The 17991-nt window shown below is 39.9% G+C and overlaps 1 protein-coding gene across 10 annotated transcripts in view; it reads left to right on the top strand.

Moving 5' to 3' along the window:
- Positions 1-17991, top strand: part of LOC137253521 (uncharacterized) — a 422466-nt gene that overhangs the window by 185171 nt on the left and 219304 nt on the right. For all 10 annotated transcript variants that reach the window (XR_010953826.1, XR_010953824.1, XR_010953823.1 and 7 more), the window contains 4 exons: positions 16153-17280; positions 17350-17464; positions 17540-17692; positions 17766-17851. Coding sequence is in view for 5 of the 10 variants with exons in the window: in XM_067790601.1 (XP_067646702.1) it covers positions 16172-17280; positions 17350-17464; positions 17540-17692; positions 17766-17851 (1463 nt within the window). In the remaining 5 variants the exon portion in view is untranslated. The remainder of the gene's footprint in view (positions 1-16152; positions 17281-17349; positions 17465-17539; positions 17693-17765; positions 17852-17991) is intronic.

Consider the following 17991-nt stretch of genomic DNA (forward strand, 5'->3'; position numbering starts at 1 on the left):
GTGCTTCGATGCGACCGGTTAGTATCCAACCGAACACTCTCTCTTGGGCCAAAAGTGTATTTAGTACATTCTTTTTCAGACCGCTCAGTATAATTTGGGGATATATGTCTCCTCCAAGTATGAGGTCTACGTCTTCGTTGATGTAGAACCTTTTGTCTGCCAACACCAAGTCTGGGAACGCCTGCATAGTCATGGCGTGGATATGGCAGGATGGAAGATTCCCAGTGAGTTTGGCTAGGACTAGAACGGGTGTAGTCAGGCTGAAGCAGGCATCCACTGGTGAACGTAATTCAATTTTGGATGCCTCTTTCACCTGAGCTGACACCGCATTTGTGATGCCTGAAACTTGGGCATGCATTTTCCTCGCTGGCAAATTGATTCTGCGTTTCAGTCTTTCAGTTATAAAGGAACATTCAGACCCTGAATCAATTAATGACCGCGCGGAGAAGTCGGTACCATTATGGTGAATGTGTACGCGAGCAGTTCCTAATAGCACACCTGTGCTGGAATTCGTATGACAGGATGTCACATTTTTGTTCCCGTTTGAACCTGGTTTTTCTGATTCCTGTCTCACTAATGCCTGTCTAGAAGTAGAGGGCCTATTATCGTAGGAGTTTTGGGGCGGGTTGTAGGTGGTGTTTTTCTGTAGGGTATCCGCATGCAGGAGCGTATGGTGACGAGAGTGGCACGTATTGCAGTTGTAGGAACTGGTGCATCTGGTCACTGTGTGTCCTGGGGATAGACAATTCAGACAACCACTTGTCGATTTTATGAATTTAATCCTTTCTGGAGGGATTAACTCGCAAAAGCGTGAACAGTTTCGTAATCTGTGCTCTGCGGACTTGCACATTTTACACATTGCCTTTGACGTCGGTCTGGATACCTTTGTTTGAAAGGCACGAAGTCTTTTCGTAGGGGGTTCTGTTGATTGTCGCGACGCGTTTAGTTTTTGCACTTTCGAAGTGGCATGCCCTGTAAAACCAGACACTGTTTCAAGTGTCTGAAACCGATTAGACAGGAATTTATCCATATCCTCCCACTTGGATATGCCCATTTTATGATCTATACTTTGCTCCCATAGAGCCAACGTGCTCTCTGGTAGCTTGGTTGAGCAGAGATAAGTCAGGATTGCATCCCAATTGGAAGTGTCAATTTTGTGGCATTTGAGGGACGAAATACAATTATTTATATCATTTTGCAGCTTTTTTATTGAACTGCCACACTCACTTTCTACCTTTTTTAAGTTAAATAAAATTTGTAGTTGTGTGTTAACTAAGATACGTTTGTTTTCGTATCTTTCACACAAGTTTTTCCAGGCCATCTCGAAACCTTCATTTGTGAGAGGGCATTTTTTTACGATATCTTTTGCTTCGCCCTGCGTTTTGTTGTTGAGATGGAATAACTTTTCCACCCCTTTCAAACTAGAATTGTTTATATATATTGCCGTGAACAGGTCGCGAAAAGTTGGCCAAGACAGATAATCCCCTTTAAAAACTTCCGTGTCGCAAGCCGGGAGGCGAATTTTATGCCCATGAGGTTCTTGCTCAGGGTTGACGTTCTTTTCATCCTTCTTGTATTTTTCTGCCTCAGCAGATATAGACGCTGAACATCGCACGTAGATTGCGTATGCTGCATTTTGCTTCTTTCTGATCGTCATAACGTCATCCGCTGACACCTCATCAGATCCCAATAGCGAATCAAACGCAGACTTTACCTTCTTCCACAAGAGCCGCAACTCTTCCTGCTGTATTGCAGGGGTGTGTTTGCTATGGTCGCTCTCCGGAATAAGGCTGTAATCTTTATCAAACTCTGCGATTGATTCTGCTAAACGGATGTAGGTTTCCATTGTTTTATTTACGTTTATTAACGAGAAAATTGTCGATTATAGAAATGGAACCCTTTAGAGTAAAAATACCTGCCCAGCCGTAAATAAACACTATTGAAATTCGAAGTTTATTATTTATTTTTGTTTATTGCAGACTTTTTGTCTTGGTAGCGACAACAACAGAGGTTTATTTTTTAAACTTTTTGTCACAACAGCGACAGCAAAAAGGGTTTATTTTTGGACTTTTCTGTCTCAGTAGCAACAACAAAAGGGGGTTGTCTCATAGACTTTTGCCTCGGCAGTAATAACAGACAAGGAGACCACTTGCCACCTGCACAGTTTAATGGTTGAATTGTAAAAAAGAAAATTGCGTGCGATATTGTTTTTCGGAATTGAAAAATAAGCGGAAAAAAGTGTAAAAAAGTGTTTTAAGTGACGTGAGCGCCTGCTTAATTAAATTGTACTTGATTTTGTGTCTGTGATTTACAAATCAACAACAACAAAAAATGGTTAAATATCGTGAGGTTGTTTGAAAGTGGGGTTATGTTATCCTCTTCCTTGTGTTGTGTCTGGAAAACCTTACCACTGGTGGGGGGATAGACCAGATAATCACAAGGACCGAAATAAATGAAACGCAAGTGATTTAAATTTTGAACCAAGGAATTAAACAATTGGCGTTCACAAAAATAAACTTCACTGTGTACACCTTTTTTGAACTCAATTCTTCGCGCACAATAGGTGTTTTTCTTTATTTTTAAATAACTAGCACTCGAAAAAAAAGTGGCAAGAAATATAAACTTACTTCTTATGTTGTTTTTTGTGGAGAAATTGATTGTGGCTGTGGCAAACCTTTGGCAAATTGTGCTGTGTTTCCGGTGGCTGCTAGTATCGTGTATTATATGCTCGCAATGAAAATCGGTGTTTTTTCCTGGCTGCTGGGGCAAATCCTTTGTGGCAATTCTTTGCAAAATTTGGTAGTAGGCAAATGTGCTGTGTTGTGGACTGTATATATATAAAGGTGCTTTGAGTTCTTGGTGAGGAGGACCAATGTTCGTCTGAAACCGGCAGTGGGTAGGCGCACACGGGTCGATCTTGGAGTGGATGGTTCGCTCAAAAGAAATAAATAAGAACACAAAGAGGAATTTCCTCGTTATAATATAATATTTAATTTAGAGTGAAGGAAAATATATAATGTGGTTACAATATTACCTTGGTGTTTTAAATGACGATGGTGATCCTTGCGATGTGTGCTGGTTGGCGGTCAATCGAGAAAGAGGCCGGTTATCCCGTTGAGGACAACTGCTAAGCCGCGAAAAAGTCCTCTGGTGTTAAGGAGGGGAAAGGCCACACATACAACCACCCCCACATATACGTGCATGGGTGCTGACAACCTGCACACACACACGTGCATGTGTATGAAACGCATGCATGTGCATGCATGCACACAAATGCGGCGTGAGTGTGGGTGGCTGGAAATATTATTAAAACGTTAAGGAGGGGCGCCGTCTATCAGGTAAAAGTTAGGCATTAGGCCTAAACAATGATTTAAACGATTTAAAGATTTGATTTTATCTATGTTTTCATAGGTGCTTTGCAAAATATTTGGTGATTCGAAATACATTTTTAATTGAAATTTGATATCGCAAAGGCTGCCTACAATCACATTTTCCTTCAACGTCGCGTTTCCTCGTAAAAACACCTCACCAAACTCATTGCTAATTGTAAATATTTTGGCACGTTTGAAAACTTGCAGCTGCTCCATTTGCTTAAACAGTTTGTATTCGGAGCATATATTTTTGAAGTGGTCTCTGGCTAAAGATGTTAGGTCTTCAAATATACTTCTTTGTTTAGTATCGATGTATGGTAGAAAATTCTCATAAGCTTCAAATCTTGGGGAAAACATATCCCTACGCACTCTAACATTTTTTCTCGCTTTATTAGTTTTTGCATGAAGTCTTAACGAAAATTTAATTGCAAGTTTATCTATTGAGTTCTTAATATTAGATATCAATATTTTCAGTTGCGTTTGATGCCACTAAGTAAGTTGGGGGTTCGATAACTGAAACCGTGGCCATTTCATTAACTGTAACTAGTTTGGATATTTTACTTTTAGATGGACACATTTCCTCAGAAGAGTTTTAAATGTCATCATGCTTTTTAATGTGATTCTTAAATTTATACAAATTTTGGAAGTATTTGTTACATTTGTTATATTTACATACATAAGTACTGATAAGTTATTGGAGGTTTATGTTCCTCATTAAGATGAAAAATTAAATTTTTTGACAACGTGCAAGAATTATTACAAATGGAGCATTGGTGGATTTTTTTTATTAAGAACTGATAACTGGACATTATTTAGTTTGGAAAAAATATTTTGCAATTTCGGAATTTTCTCTTTAGCAGGGATTTTAAATATAAATTCTTGTAAAAAAATCCACACATATTTGCTCTTTGCTGAATATTCTAAATTAAAAATGAAACATATTTTTATTACCAGGTCCAGAGCGCGAAGTAAGGTCGGTACCTTGTAGCGTAATCCGTTCAAATAGACATAGAACTCTGACAGGTTTTCGACTGAATCACCAATTACAAAAACTTTTGGCTGTATTTTTAACTTTTCTTGGATCGCAGTCTTTCATTTCGTCTTCTTTTTGTTTGAAATTATTTAAATTTACTAAATATACTATCATATCGTTTTGAGCATCAGATATTGATGGTTTGGATATCTTACTAATTCGCGGAGGTAGTATTATTGAGTGTAGTAAATTGAACAAATAAAAGTGCTTTGAATCTAGATAATGATATGGTGTAAAATTTGTGAGGACATGTAATATAAAGAACACTTACTTATATTGAAATCTTTTGACTGCATTTTTTGATAATACATTAAATTCAATTTATCTTTTATAAAGGATGGGCAAAACACTGCAGTTAATTTTTGTTCCATTTCTTCGACTTTTTCAAACATCAAATTGGTTTTTCCGGGATGAAGTGTCTCAAAATCAATATCAATTAATTCATATCCATCTGGGTCTTTGTACCTAAGCCAAGCCTCTAGAGTTTCGTCAAGTGAGTTTTTGTTTTCTTGCATTCGTAAAAATGAGGTCTCCCTCCACGGTGTTATTTTGTCGCTAGGTATGTTGTGCGCTAGCCATTTTTTTGTTGCAACAAATTCAGAATTATTTTGAGAAACATCGGCAATAGGGCTAATATTTTTCTCGCAAGGCTTATTTTTTTTTGATGAAGTGGTGGAATTTTTAAGTCCTTTTCGTTTGCAAAGTGTATTGAAATACCGATCATATATTTTTCCGGAAGGATTTCGTTTACTGCTTCTCGATATATAGTATGTTGATGCACTCTCCGTTGGAAATAGCTCAACTATTGCTTCAGACACTATTGCCATAACTTCAGGATCCATTTTTATTTCATTAAACGAAAAGTGATCGACGACGATTCGCACTAAAGCCGTCTGATCTGATTCATCCAATATGTTCCTCAGCTTACACTTCGAGATAATTTCTTTTTCAGCTACCGTTTTCGAAACAATTGCTCCGATATTTAAATTCTCGTGTCCTGTTCTTTGCAGCAACGAAGACGAAGATGACGATAACCAATCCGTTACAGTGTTTGACAATGTTCTGTCACTTCCACAGAAAGATAAAAGTTCATACTAAAAAATGCGTACTCATGTTTATTAGTGATACATTAAAAATTATGGAATATAACCTCCAAGAACACATTTCGCATGAAGATTTTGGGCAAACAAAAATTTAGAGGGTTATGGAGGTTATGTTATACCGGTCATTGAAAATAGGAAAATGATATGTACTTACGTTATTTTTCTAGCGCCACTTTTGAAGCATGTATGTAAATTTAATTTTTTCGGCGATGACGGCTCTGCTGTTAAAAATATCATCAATATCATGAGTGTGCATCATTTTTAATATCTCCATGGAATTGATTGAACACTCAGACAAAATTTGTATGGCGTTGTTAGATAATCCCCATTCCAAGTTTAAATTTAACACATCACTTTCAAGTTCTACATAAGAAATGCCAGATATTGGATTCCATAATTGTAAACTTTAAAGGAGCGTCCGTTTCATAAAACAATGGCTAAAGAAATGATGCGTCTTTATTTTAATCAACAATTTCTGCAGTAACTTCAATTACTAATGCAGTTGTCTTAACAATTTTACTTTTAGAAGTACCGTTACTTCTCGTAAATTACGTTGTTGGCACAAAGATTTACTTTTAAATCAACAGCGTGGCCTTTGAAACTAAAATTCAACAGTAAAAATGTTTCATCCAAAAACTTTACATTTGTTGGCAACAGTTTTACTTTTGTTTATTCTTAATTGCGTATCAACTGTTAGCTCAATAACGAAAAAGTCGTTGAAATAAAGGCGATATTCTTGCTTTAAAGATTTTCTTTTTGTGGCAAATACTTTTCCCTCACAATTTTACAAGTGCTGAAAGTATTTGGTTTAAATGCGTTTTTTTCTCTCGGTGTAGGTGATCAACCCTGCCTCTATTTAAGAACACGTAGATGATTTCCTTATAGAACCTGAGCACTGCCTCAACATTAGTTGCCAGATCGCCCTTTTCATTCTGGCAAAAATTTGACTTGGGTTTGAAACCTTCCGTCTTTTGCCGAATTTTCCGCAATATTTAAAATTTTTTCCTATACCCTGTGCCGTATTTTCGTTCGGAAGGCTGCCATGTACCTTTATTGATTTTTTAATGTTTTAAACATGATCGTAGCGTTACAATAACATCACCCCCCTATATTTCCTTATTCACTTAAACCTGAACCCCCTTGTACTTATTTCTCTATAGCATAGCCAACAACCACTATGGTAAATAACCACACGCTACCAACGACTGATAGCAAACCAATGGTGTGTTCCGTCAAAACAAGAAAGGCACAAGAGAATCACAATAATGGTTTATTGGTTTCTCAACCAGTTTGCGGCACCACCCATATAAACAGCGAATTTGCATTTTTGCAATTCAGTCCTCGCAGGTGAGCCAGCGGAAATGGTTGTCTTTTTAAAGACACAATTGCTACTCCGGGAAGCTAGCTGAGTGGAAGGGGGCGCTGTCATGGCGCGGGTCAGCCTCCCTGGCTGGAGCGGAGGGACCACTCCCTCTAGTTAGCTGGGGAGAAGAGGGTGCGGCCGTGGCGCGAGTACCCCCTGCGGCACCAAGACGACGCAAGTGGTGTCTTCGGACTACCCTTCCCTCCGTCGTCCTGGTCTGGTAAGGAATGACTCGCCACCCGAACGACCGCACGACCCCCTCTCCGCAGCTCTGGTTTTGGCCGTGAGCCGTTAAGGTGCACTTCCCCTCCGCCACGGGTCGATCCACTGCGTCTCGGCTGGTACAACCCCGCCCCCCTTACGCACCTTCTACTAGTGTGCAAGTAGTGAGGCGGGGGTGTCCAGCGGTGAAACCAGCACTAACCCGAGTCCTCGCAGTCTCTTCCCCAGGTGACCGACTCCGCCGACTGTTGATTCTGCCGAAGGCTACCGATCAATCCTATACCGTCAACCGACCCCGCCCGGAACGAGCCGCCGCTGTCCAGGTAAACCCCATCGCCAGCCTACTTCCCCTCTCACCACGGCCCTGGTACGCGTCCCGTAGCCCACCGCCGCTGCCGTCGCATCGTAGCCCCTCTGGTGCCGCCGCTGCCTTCATCCCGCCGGTGCTACGACGACCGTTGGCCGCTTACCATCCTACCTCCGTTAAGACGCTGCATCCATCACGCCGCTGCTGCGACGGCCGTTGGCCGCTTGTCATCCTACCGCCGTTAAGCCGCTGTACCCGTCACGCCGCTGCTATGACGACCGCTGGCCGCTTGCTATCATACCGCCGTTAAGCCGCTGCACCCGTCACGCCGCTGCTATGACGACCGCTGGCCGCTTGCTATCCTATCGCCGTTAAGCCACTGCACCCGTCACGCCGCTGCTACGACGACCGTTGGCCGTCTGCCACCCTACCGCCGTTAAGCTGCTGCATCCGTCCCGCCGCTGCCACGACGACCGTTGGTCGTCTGCCATCCTACCGCCGTTAAGCCGCTACATCCGTCCCGCCGCTGCTACGACGACCGTTCGCCGTACCAATCCGTCCGTTACCCGACCGTTCAACCGGCCTACCTAACCTCCTCTGCTCCAACGACCGTTAGCCGCCGCTCCGCCCCCTTCACCATATTGCGACGGAAAGTTGATCACTGGCGCATCCTGCAAAACTCATTTGCAATCATTACAACGGAACGTGTCGGAGATTTTGAAGGAAGGTGGTTTCGAACTGCGAAAGTGGGCAACGAATTGCAAAGAGCTGAACGAAAGTATCTCCGAGTCATCAGGAAGCATATCACACTACGTGGTGGATGGTAAGGACGTACATGCGCTTGGTTTAATGTGGGATACCAAGCAAGATCATTTCACCTTTGCAGTCAACCTGAAGGATCTAAAAAGATCGTTCCTGGTCGATGCCAGCACATTGTTCGACCCTTTGGGCTTACTCGCTCCGGTAACAATAAAATCGAAGATGTGGTTCCAAGACATTTGGCGCTCTGCAGTTGGATGGAACGACCTGATACCAGACTCGATCTCCAGGGCGTGGCTCCGGTTTCAGCTGCAGAAACTGAGAGAATTGAGGGTAAATCGCTGGCTTGGATCTGGAACAACCGGGGCACTCACCGAGCTACATGTTTTTGCTGACACTTCGGCACGCGCTTATGCTGCTGTTATCTACGCCCGCACCTTGCAATACGACGGCACGGTCACAGTTTCTATCATTTCGTCGAAAACTAAGGTGGCACCGCTCAAAACGACCACACTGTCGCGCCTAGAACTTTGTGCGGCGCATTTAGCTTCAAAGTTAGTTCGTAGCTTGTTGAACAGTTGGTGTGATCTACGTTACCCGCTGTACGCTTGGACGGATTCGACGATCACGCTAGCTTGGCTGCAAGCACACCCTAGCAGATGGATGACCTTCATAGCAAACCGAGTTGCCGACGTTCAAGAAATCTTGCCTCCCGAGTGTTGGAATCATGTTCGTACAGCATTGAATCATGCTGATTGTGCTTCAAGGGGTATATCGCCTTCTGATTTCCTTCGACAACAGCAGTGGTGGAACGGTCTTGATTTTTTGAAGGGTACAAACCAGTTCTAGAAGCAAGGTTCCTTGAAGCCGCACACAACCGATCTAGGCGTCCGCAACAAGGTCGTAGCCCACGTGATCAACTCGGATGACCACTGGCCAGTCATTAGGAAATATTCGTCGTTTTCCAAGTTGCGTCGTGTCATCGCTTACATATTAAGGTTTATATCAAACTCTCGTGCTGCTGTCAAACGCCTCAATGAAAAACGAGCTGGGTCTTTAAGCGGTCTGGAGTTAATGGAAGCTGAACGCTGCTTAATAAAGTATTCCCAAACTCTTTACTTTGCTAACGAGATCTCCTGTTGCACCGCGAATCGGCCGATCCCGGTACGCAGTAGCTTGTTGCGCTTGCAGCCCTTTCTCGACCCGGGTAGGTGGACGACAAAAATCCGCAGAGGTCGCGAATGATGTCAGGCATCCAATAATTTTGCCTAAAAACTTCCCGCTATCTCGATTAATAATTTCTGATATTCACCGTTTTACGTTACATGCTGGGCCGCGCATAATGCAGGTCGTATTGCAACGTCGCTACTGGATAATTGGCGTCCGCAGTTTAATTCGTAGCATTTATCATAAGTGTGTTAAGTGCACTTGCATCAATCGCAACGCCTCCAAACAGTCAATGGGTGACCTTCCAGCGTTTCGTACGACTTACTCTCGCTACCCCTGCATTCCTCAACGCGTTCAAGCGTTTTATTAATCGTAGAGGATACTGCAAGACGATGTTTTCCGATAATGGCACGAATTTCGTCGGAGCCGAGAAGGAGCTTCGTGTCATGTACGAAAAATATGTGGAAGACGATACGCTGCAGAATTTCTTCGCTGATTCGCACATAGAATGGCGCTTCAATCCACCGACCGCGCCTCACATGGGCGGATACTGGGAAACCGGTATAAAACGGATCAAGTACCATCTGAAACGCGTTTTAGGAGAAACCCTCTTGTCCTATGAGGAATTCAGCACGCTATTAACGGAAGTGGAAGCTTGCGTAAACTCCCGTCCATTGTGCGAGGTTTCTACGAATGCACTCGACCTCGAAGCTATAACACCGGGGCATTTTATTATCGGCGAACCGCTTAAGTCTATCCCGGAGCCTAAGGGTCAAGGGTTCCGGGGAAATCTGCGGCAACGGTGGCAGTTGATATAATCCATAAGGCAGCATTTCTGGCGTCGTTGGAGAGACGAGTATCTCGTGAGTTTACAACGCCGCACCAAGTGGTTTAGACCGACGCGTAACTTTGAAGATGGAGATGTTGTGGCTGTATTCGACGAAGCTACCCCTCCCACAAAGTGGACACTAGCGAGGGTAGTTCGATGTCATCCGGGAGCTGATGGTCGCACAAGGGTCGTCACGGTAAAGACGCCTAATGGCAAATACAAACGGCCGATTACGAAAATATGCCTTCTACCTACGAAAGGTGATTTATTTTGCGAGAACGAAGAATCATGAAGACATATTTTTTAACCATGTTAAAATTGCTCACATTTTATATATTTACATTTTATTTATTTATGTTAACAGTCGAATCTGAACATAATAATCTAATTCTGTTAAACCTTTTTTTATATAATGATTAAATTCTGTTAAGTTTATTTTTCTATTTTGTAAACATAAGAAATGTAAAATCAAATGTAATTTAAAGTTGAACGTATCATACGTAACTAGATAGTTCAAGGGCGGCGGTATGTTGAGTATTGTTCTCTATATGGTGCCCATACTATGAAACCCACTAAAGAAAACCGAAAGAGTTCAAAAAGTTTTCACGAAATTTGCTCTAAGAAAGTCACAGTGGCAAGGTAAATTTCTTTCTTACATTGGGAGACGGAAGCTATTGGGCTTGCAGTCCCTGTATGAAGAATATACTTCTCAATACTTTTTATACATATATATAATGTCATTAATAATAACATACACTGTGATGACTTATCTAATTTGGTCAATTTATATGACCCGTCTAGAAACTTAAGAAATAATCGCTTATTGGCAGACACATTCCACTCTACTAATTACGCCATGAACGAGCCGATTGCTAGGAGCGTTAGATTATGCAATACCTATGCTGGCGTTATTGAGTTTAATGATAGTATAAGTATATTTAAATTAAAATTGTACACTATTTTTAATTGATTAACTGCGTACTATATCTAGTCTGTAATAATTAAATTCTTTAGACTGAACTTAAATAAATAAATAAATATCGATTTGCACTGTGATGCCCAACCATCCATTTTTTTTCTTTCTAATATTAACTTTGGCAACCCAAACAGTGATGTTATAAAAAAACGTTATGAAAGTTTGGACATTTTGAAAAATACTTTAAAAACTTGAAGGCTGGATCATCTAAAACAGCTCTAAGTTATTTTTTTCGGTTATGCCGGGAAGCCACAGATATATATACACGCAAACAAATTTTGGTATCAAAACCCCACTTTGTGGTGTTGTTCTACATAAAAACCAAAACAGTGTGAATTTCATCCCCAAGAACTGTTGAAAAACCAATTTTTTAAACAGAATTTAGATTATCTTATATATGAAATTCTCGTGACACAGTATTTGTGGTTGAACTCCTTCGAAACGGCCGATTCTAATGAAATTTTGCGACCATATTGAGTGGGTTTGAGAATCGGATCTTATCTATTTTTCATACCCCAAAATAGTAAGTTAAGTTTCTTTTCTGAAAAATCGGTTATATGGAGGACATATGCTATAGTGGTAATGTCTGGTCGGAAACAAATACATACCCGCTCACCAAATTTCATCAAATCGTCATCCTGATCATTTCGGCATACTTATTCGTGGGTCCATCTCTTCTGCTTTATGGACATACAATTTTGAGATTCGTGACAAACTAAATATACCATTTCATGAAATCTAGAATAATAAAGAAAAAATGTTTAAGTAAACTCGGTCGGGACTTGAACTTAGGACAGTTGGTGCGAAATGCGGATAACGCTACCACCACACCACTGCGACTTGCTGCTCACATCTACACTTACTCAATACCACGAATACAAATAAGTTTTGATATTTCTCCGAAAAGTGTTAACCAGGCATGCTTAACCAACGAACCGATATCATTTCGTTACGATAATTAACGTTAATAATTGTTTCGATTAAAAACGGTTAAAAACGAGATACAATTTATCTTGATAATTTCTTTATCGATAATATTTCGAAGTGTTTCAACGGAAACTGTGGAAATTTTTTGATAAACGATTAGCTTAACGTCAAGATGCATTCCTGGTGTTAACACTGCACTAAATTTTTGTACATGAAGGTACATTAGATTTGGTCGATTTATTAAACGATATCTCGCCATCGAATTTTCGATAGGATTTGGGCTCAGGAAAAAAAGTTCCACTACGCATACCCCGTTTAACTGTTATCGCCAGCGTTTTTACAACAGTTTTTTTTTTAAGTAAATCCTGGAAACCCATCTAACGAAGGTGAGTCATATCAACCGATGGCTCTCCTCTCGCCAGTAGCAAAGGCGAAACCGTCCTGTTCCCCCATTTCACTGCGAATATTCGCTTAGCGGCCATTGAGCATGGCTTCCGCAAAATTCATAGACTACCACCCAGCTAAACGTCATAAACACTTGGATAAATTACGGACTGAACCAGGAAAAAACCAGGAAATTTTAATTAAAAAAGAAAAAATTAAAAATTGGGTGATTGGCGCTTTTGTTCATATAAAACTAAAATTGCCAATAAATTTTTTTTGTTGTTATATCGGCCTACTGATTTGTAAGATCACGGGTTCAAATCGAGCTAACAATAATTATTTTATCATTACGTGGACATACGAATGACATTTGGTTTATTTAATTACTCGCACATGGAGGTGCCAGCTTCACACACGATTTTTTTTTATACTCAGCTGAGCAGAGCTCACACAGTATATTAACTTTGTTCGCATAACGGTAATCCGTAAAGGCATAAACTAATCGAGATAGATATCAAAATGATCTGGGCGAAAAAAGAAAATTTATTTAGCCATGTCCGTCCGTAAACACGATAACTTGAGTAAATTTTGAGGTATCTTGATGCAATTTGGTATGTATGTTCCTGGGCATTCATCTCAGACCGCTATTTAAAATGAACGAAATCGGACTATAACCACGCCCACTTTTTCGATATCGAAAATTTCGAAAAACCCAAAAAGTGCGATAATTCATTACCAAAGACGGATAAAGCGATGCAACTTGGTAGGTGGGTTGACCTTATGACGTAGAATAGAAAATTAGTAAAATTTTTGACAATGGGCGTGACACCGCCCACTTTTAAAAGAAGGTAATTTGAAAGTTTTGCAAGCCGTAATTTGGCGGTCGTTGAAGATATCATGATGAAATTTAGCAAAAACGTTACTCCTATTCCTATATGTGTGCCAAATAAAAATTAGCAAAATCGGATGACGAACGCGCCCACTTTAAAAAAAAATTTTTTTAAGTCAAATTATAGCAAAAAATTGAATATCTTTACAGTATATAAGTAAATTATGTCAACATGATGCAAAAAAATACAAAAATAAAAGGAAATTTCACAATGGGCGTGGCTCCGTCATTTTTCATTTAATTTGTCTAAAATACTTTTAATGCCATAAGTCGAACAAAAATTAACCAGTCCTTGTGAAATTTGGTAGGGGCATAGATTCTATGACGATGACTGTTTTCTGTAAAAATGGGCGAAATCGGTTGAAGCCACGCCCAGTTTTTATACACAGTCGACCGTCTGTCCTTCCGCTCGGCCCTTAACACGATAACTTGAGCAAAAATCGATATATCTGTACTAAACTTAGTTCACGTACTTATCTGAACTCACTTTATCTTGGTATAAAAAATGGCCGAAATCCGATTATGACCACGCCCACTTTTTCGATATCGAAAATTACGAAAAATGAAAAAAATGCCATAATTCTATACCAAGTATGAAAAAAGGGATGAAACATTGTAATTGGATTGGTTTATTGACGCAAAATATAACTTTAGAAAAAACTTTGTAAAATGGGTGTGACGCCTTCCATATTAAGTAGAACAAAAAGTAAAAAAGTTTTGCAGGGCGAAATCAAAAGCCCTTGGAATCTTGGCAGCAATACTGTTCGTGGTATTACATATATAAATAAATTAGCGGTACCCGACAGATGATGTTCTGGGTCACCCTAGTCCACATTTTGGTCGATATCTCGAAAACGCCTTCACATATACAACTAAGGACCACTCCCTTTTAAAACCCTCATTAATACCTTTAATTTGATACCCATATAGTACAAACATATTGTTACGAATATTAGCAAAACTAAGGGGTGCTGCTATCTCTAAGCCGATGCTAAACAGTGATATCATGCACATCCACAGAGCAATCATTATGTATCTACATAAACGAAACAATAATTGCGTCTACACATATGTACCATGTACGTATACGAGCAGCGGAGAATCAATGCACAAACACATGTATATATCTGAGATACTCCTGAAAGTATGCAATGAGAGAAGCTATAAAATCGTGCAATTGTAGTTACAGCTGAGAAGTTTGAGAGCTGATGGCAACTAGTAGATTCTGGAAATGGAAGCGCCTAGAAGATGCGAACGTTGAAATCAGAGAGTATAAAAGGCAGTGATTTTCCCTTATTTTGTCTCCAAAGCTCTCAGCTGAGTATGTATGTTCGGTTACACCCGAACTTAGCCTTCCTTACTTGTTTTTAAATAACTTTTTAACAAAAGGTGGACAAACAAAAATTTTCCTGGACACACATGGACAAACGTTGGGCAAACGCCGGACATACGATTTAGCACAATAAAGCGAAAAAAAAAAATGTTGGGGTTTTTTCGAAAAAAAAAAAAATTTTTTTTGTTATAACTTTTTAACAAAAGGTGGACAAACGTGGACAAACGATGAACAAACGAATGAGATTCGGTTTTTTTTAATTACTCGCACATGTAGGTGCCAACTTCACAGAGCTTTCTCAATGTGTTTTCAACGGAGAAGAAATCTATTCTGATAAGCGTTTCTATGTTGTACGGCAAGCGTTGCCTTGATTGCTCTATTAATTTAATTATGAATTCGTCTATACATTTATCTTCTATATTCTTCAAGGTATAATGAAAATAAGGTACGGGAGACTAAAATTTATTATAATCTGAAAGCAAAGGGTCGAAACTCTTAGAAGGTGACACTATGCTGTTGCACAAGCTGTAAAGCAAATATACAACCTCATGACATAGTTTATCGATTCAAGTTTTTGTTATCAGTGTGTACCGAGTTGCCAGATCATACATAACGAAACAAATAAAAAAAATTTCGACGAAAAGGTCTAGAAATTTTTTGCTGACATAACTTCACATCAAATGCAAGACATACAATACGTATGCCGGGGTTGATTCTGGAGAGGGAAGAGTTTAACCTGTTACAGTATTCAGAACAAAGTCGTCTTTGTGGGTCCACCGGCTGCGACCTAGCAAAGGTATTGGTGCCGGATCTCATCATACTGCTTACGGAGATCTTTCCATATCCCTCCCCCAGCGGGTTAGGGGGTTTAGAATAGTGTACCCGTGGCAGGTATGCCTGTTGAAAGAGGCGACTAAATACCTGATTCAAGGGGAGGTGTAGCGCAACTCTTCCAAAGGGTTGCCAGCGCAATTTATAGCTTTTCCAACCCAATTGTCAACCTCACCTACCCGTGGCGAATCCTGTTTCCTTAGCAGCCGAAACTCTGGCGACCCCAATTTCCTCATGGATGTAGGGGATGGGAGGACGGGATGGCCTAGAAGGTTGCATGTGGTCAGATTAAATCGTTTGCGTGACGGTCGGGCTAGTACCTTGATGGTGCTTGGTACCGGGACGTACCGGATCTGCATCCGGCAAAGGACTATCAACATTCGGTAACACTCCCCAAAACCTTGTTATTTTGCTTTTTAGAATACTTCACAGTCATATATTTTTTTGTACTATGTGCATAATAAGTCGTAATAAAAAAACTGAACAATTGGCACGCCCTATTATCCAAAAAAAAATGATTGAAATTGTAAAAGTCATGATTGCTTTCATAAAAAGAAAGTGTAAAAAAAGTTGAATTACAAATTATACAAAATTTCAAGTCTTTAAATTTGTTTATAAGTAACGCAAAATTTCTAAATTATTTGAAAATGATTTTCAGACGCCGAATTTATAGCATCATGCTGGATAAGGAAGGAAACTCAAAAAATGGCATATCCGTCGGCGCTGAAATCCACGACACAGCCAGCACTACCGCCGCCTCCACCGATGCCGAAACACTCGTTGTTGCTACCTTGGTAGCTGATAATGATTACCGTGATACTTCTTCTGACCATGAGTTTGAGAATGGAAATGTAACTGATAATTCTAATAGTGCAGAAACAGCGCGAACCAGTTGTATCAATCATTTACTATCCATAGTACGCCTATGTGATGGTGAGTCGACAAACCCTCAGGCCCTTAAAAAAAGTACAGATTTGAACCAAAGGCGATCACCGACGAAATATACAAGTAACACAGCATCAGAAACAAATACATCGCGTTTGCGGTCAGTATCGTCAGAGTCATTAGAAACAACAACTGCAATAGAAACTGTAAGGGCGGCAAATTCCTTAATAAATGACGCCGATTCTGATGAATGCTCATATAACACAAGCACTAACAATAACAGTAATGAAATCATAAATCCAACACAGAGAGTGAATGGACCAACAATTTCAGTTAAATGTTTTAGTCCAGTGTGTAGACAAAGCCAAACAGAAAATGAGATTTCACACTCATCACCAGCATCACTTACCTTTGACGACCATAACGATGCTGAGACGGAACAGAGAAATCAATTACAAGGTCAAAACGAAGACTCGGAAATTCAACATACGTCAAATGATAGAACAATTTCATTTCCAATATCTTCAGATATGGCGCCAATTGCACGCGGCCGTGGCTGTGGTAATGCGCCATCACTAATACCAGTAGAGATAATTGATCTTTCATCAATGCCATCGGAAATGTGCCGAGGTGAGTCACCAGCTAATTCGAGTGTAACTAATAAATCTACAGCAAGGCCTACAGCAAGAAATATGACTGAAGGTGGTCGACGAGCGATATGCATGCGTCATATTAGGCGTGCACCTAAAGAGCCCGAAGAATATTTAGATGCATTGTTTCCGCATATTCGAGAAGCACATCATCGCATACGCCAAGCTTTATTGCATTCACCACTTATAGATGTTAAAGATAATGCATTATTAATGCATAAAATGCTTGAGGTGATACAACTCTACACACGGTATAACTAATTTGAATTTTTTTATTCTACGTTATTATCTGAGACTTTATTAAATTTATCTTATTTTAGTGGCTGCAAACATGAGTTTGAAAGAGTAGGAAATTCAGTAATACTTTGCCGCAGGTTGAAAAGGAATATTATTCGTCTTTTGGATTTATTTAATGAAATTTGTTGCGCTAGTCAGGTAAAATATTCATATTATATTAGCAAGTAATACATATATCACAAACGCATATTTTTTTAATTCAAATTATTTCAGAATCCTTTTTATTTGTATCATATAAGTCAATTGATTGCCCTGTACAACTCCCTTGAAATTAAATTGTCTTTTAATATGACAAGATTACAGAAATGTGCTTTGATTCATCGCCTAGCACATGTGATTAATAAACATTTGATTGTTAGCAATGAGGTAATTGAATTTATAATTAATTTATCTTGCAAATCAATAATGTTTTTTTTTCTTATTTTTATTTAAATTAAAGTCTTTGGCCAAAGAAAATATACTTCGTATGTTCCTGCATATGCCCGATATGTATTCGGCGCGTTTCATATTAGAACCGCTTTTCAAGTAAGAGAAAATCTTTTTAACATACATATGTATGTATCTCATAGTAGTTCTGAGTATTTTGATAAAATATCTTAACTCTTTCGCGTCTACTGGGACAATATCGATGGGTGAGCGCACACTTGTGCTAAGTGCCTATTTGA

Source organism: Eurosta solidaginis, chromosome 5 (genome assembly GCF_040869045.1).
Source record: "Eurosta solidaginis isolate ZX-2024a chromosome 5, ASM4086904v1, whole genome shotgun sequence".
In the NCBI taxonomy this organism is placed as follows: Eukaryota; Metazoa; Arthropoda; class Insecta; order Diptera; family Tephritidae; genus Eurosta; species Eurosta solidaginis.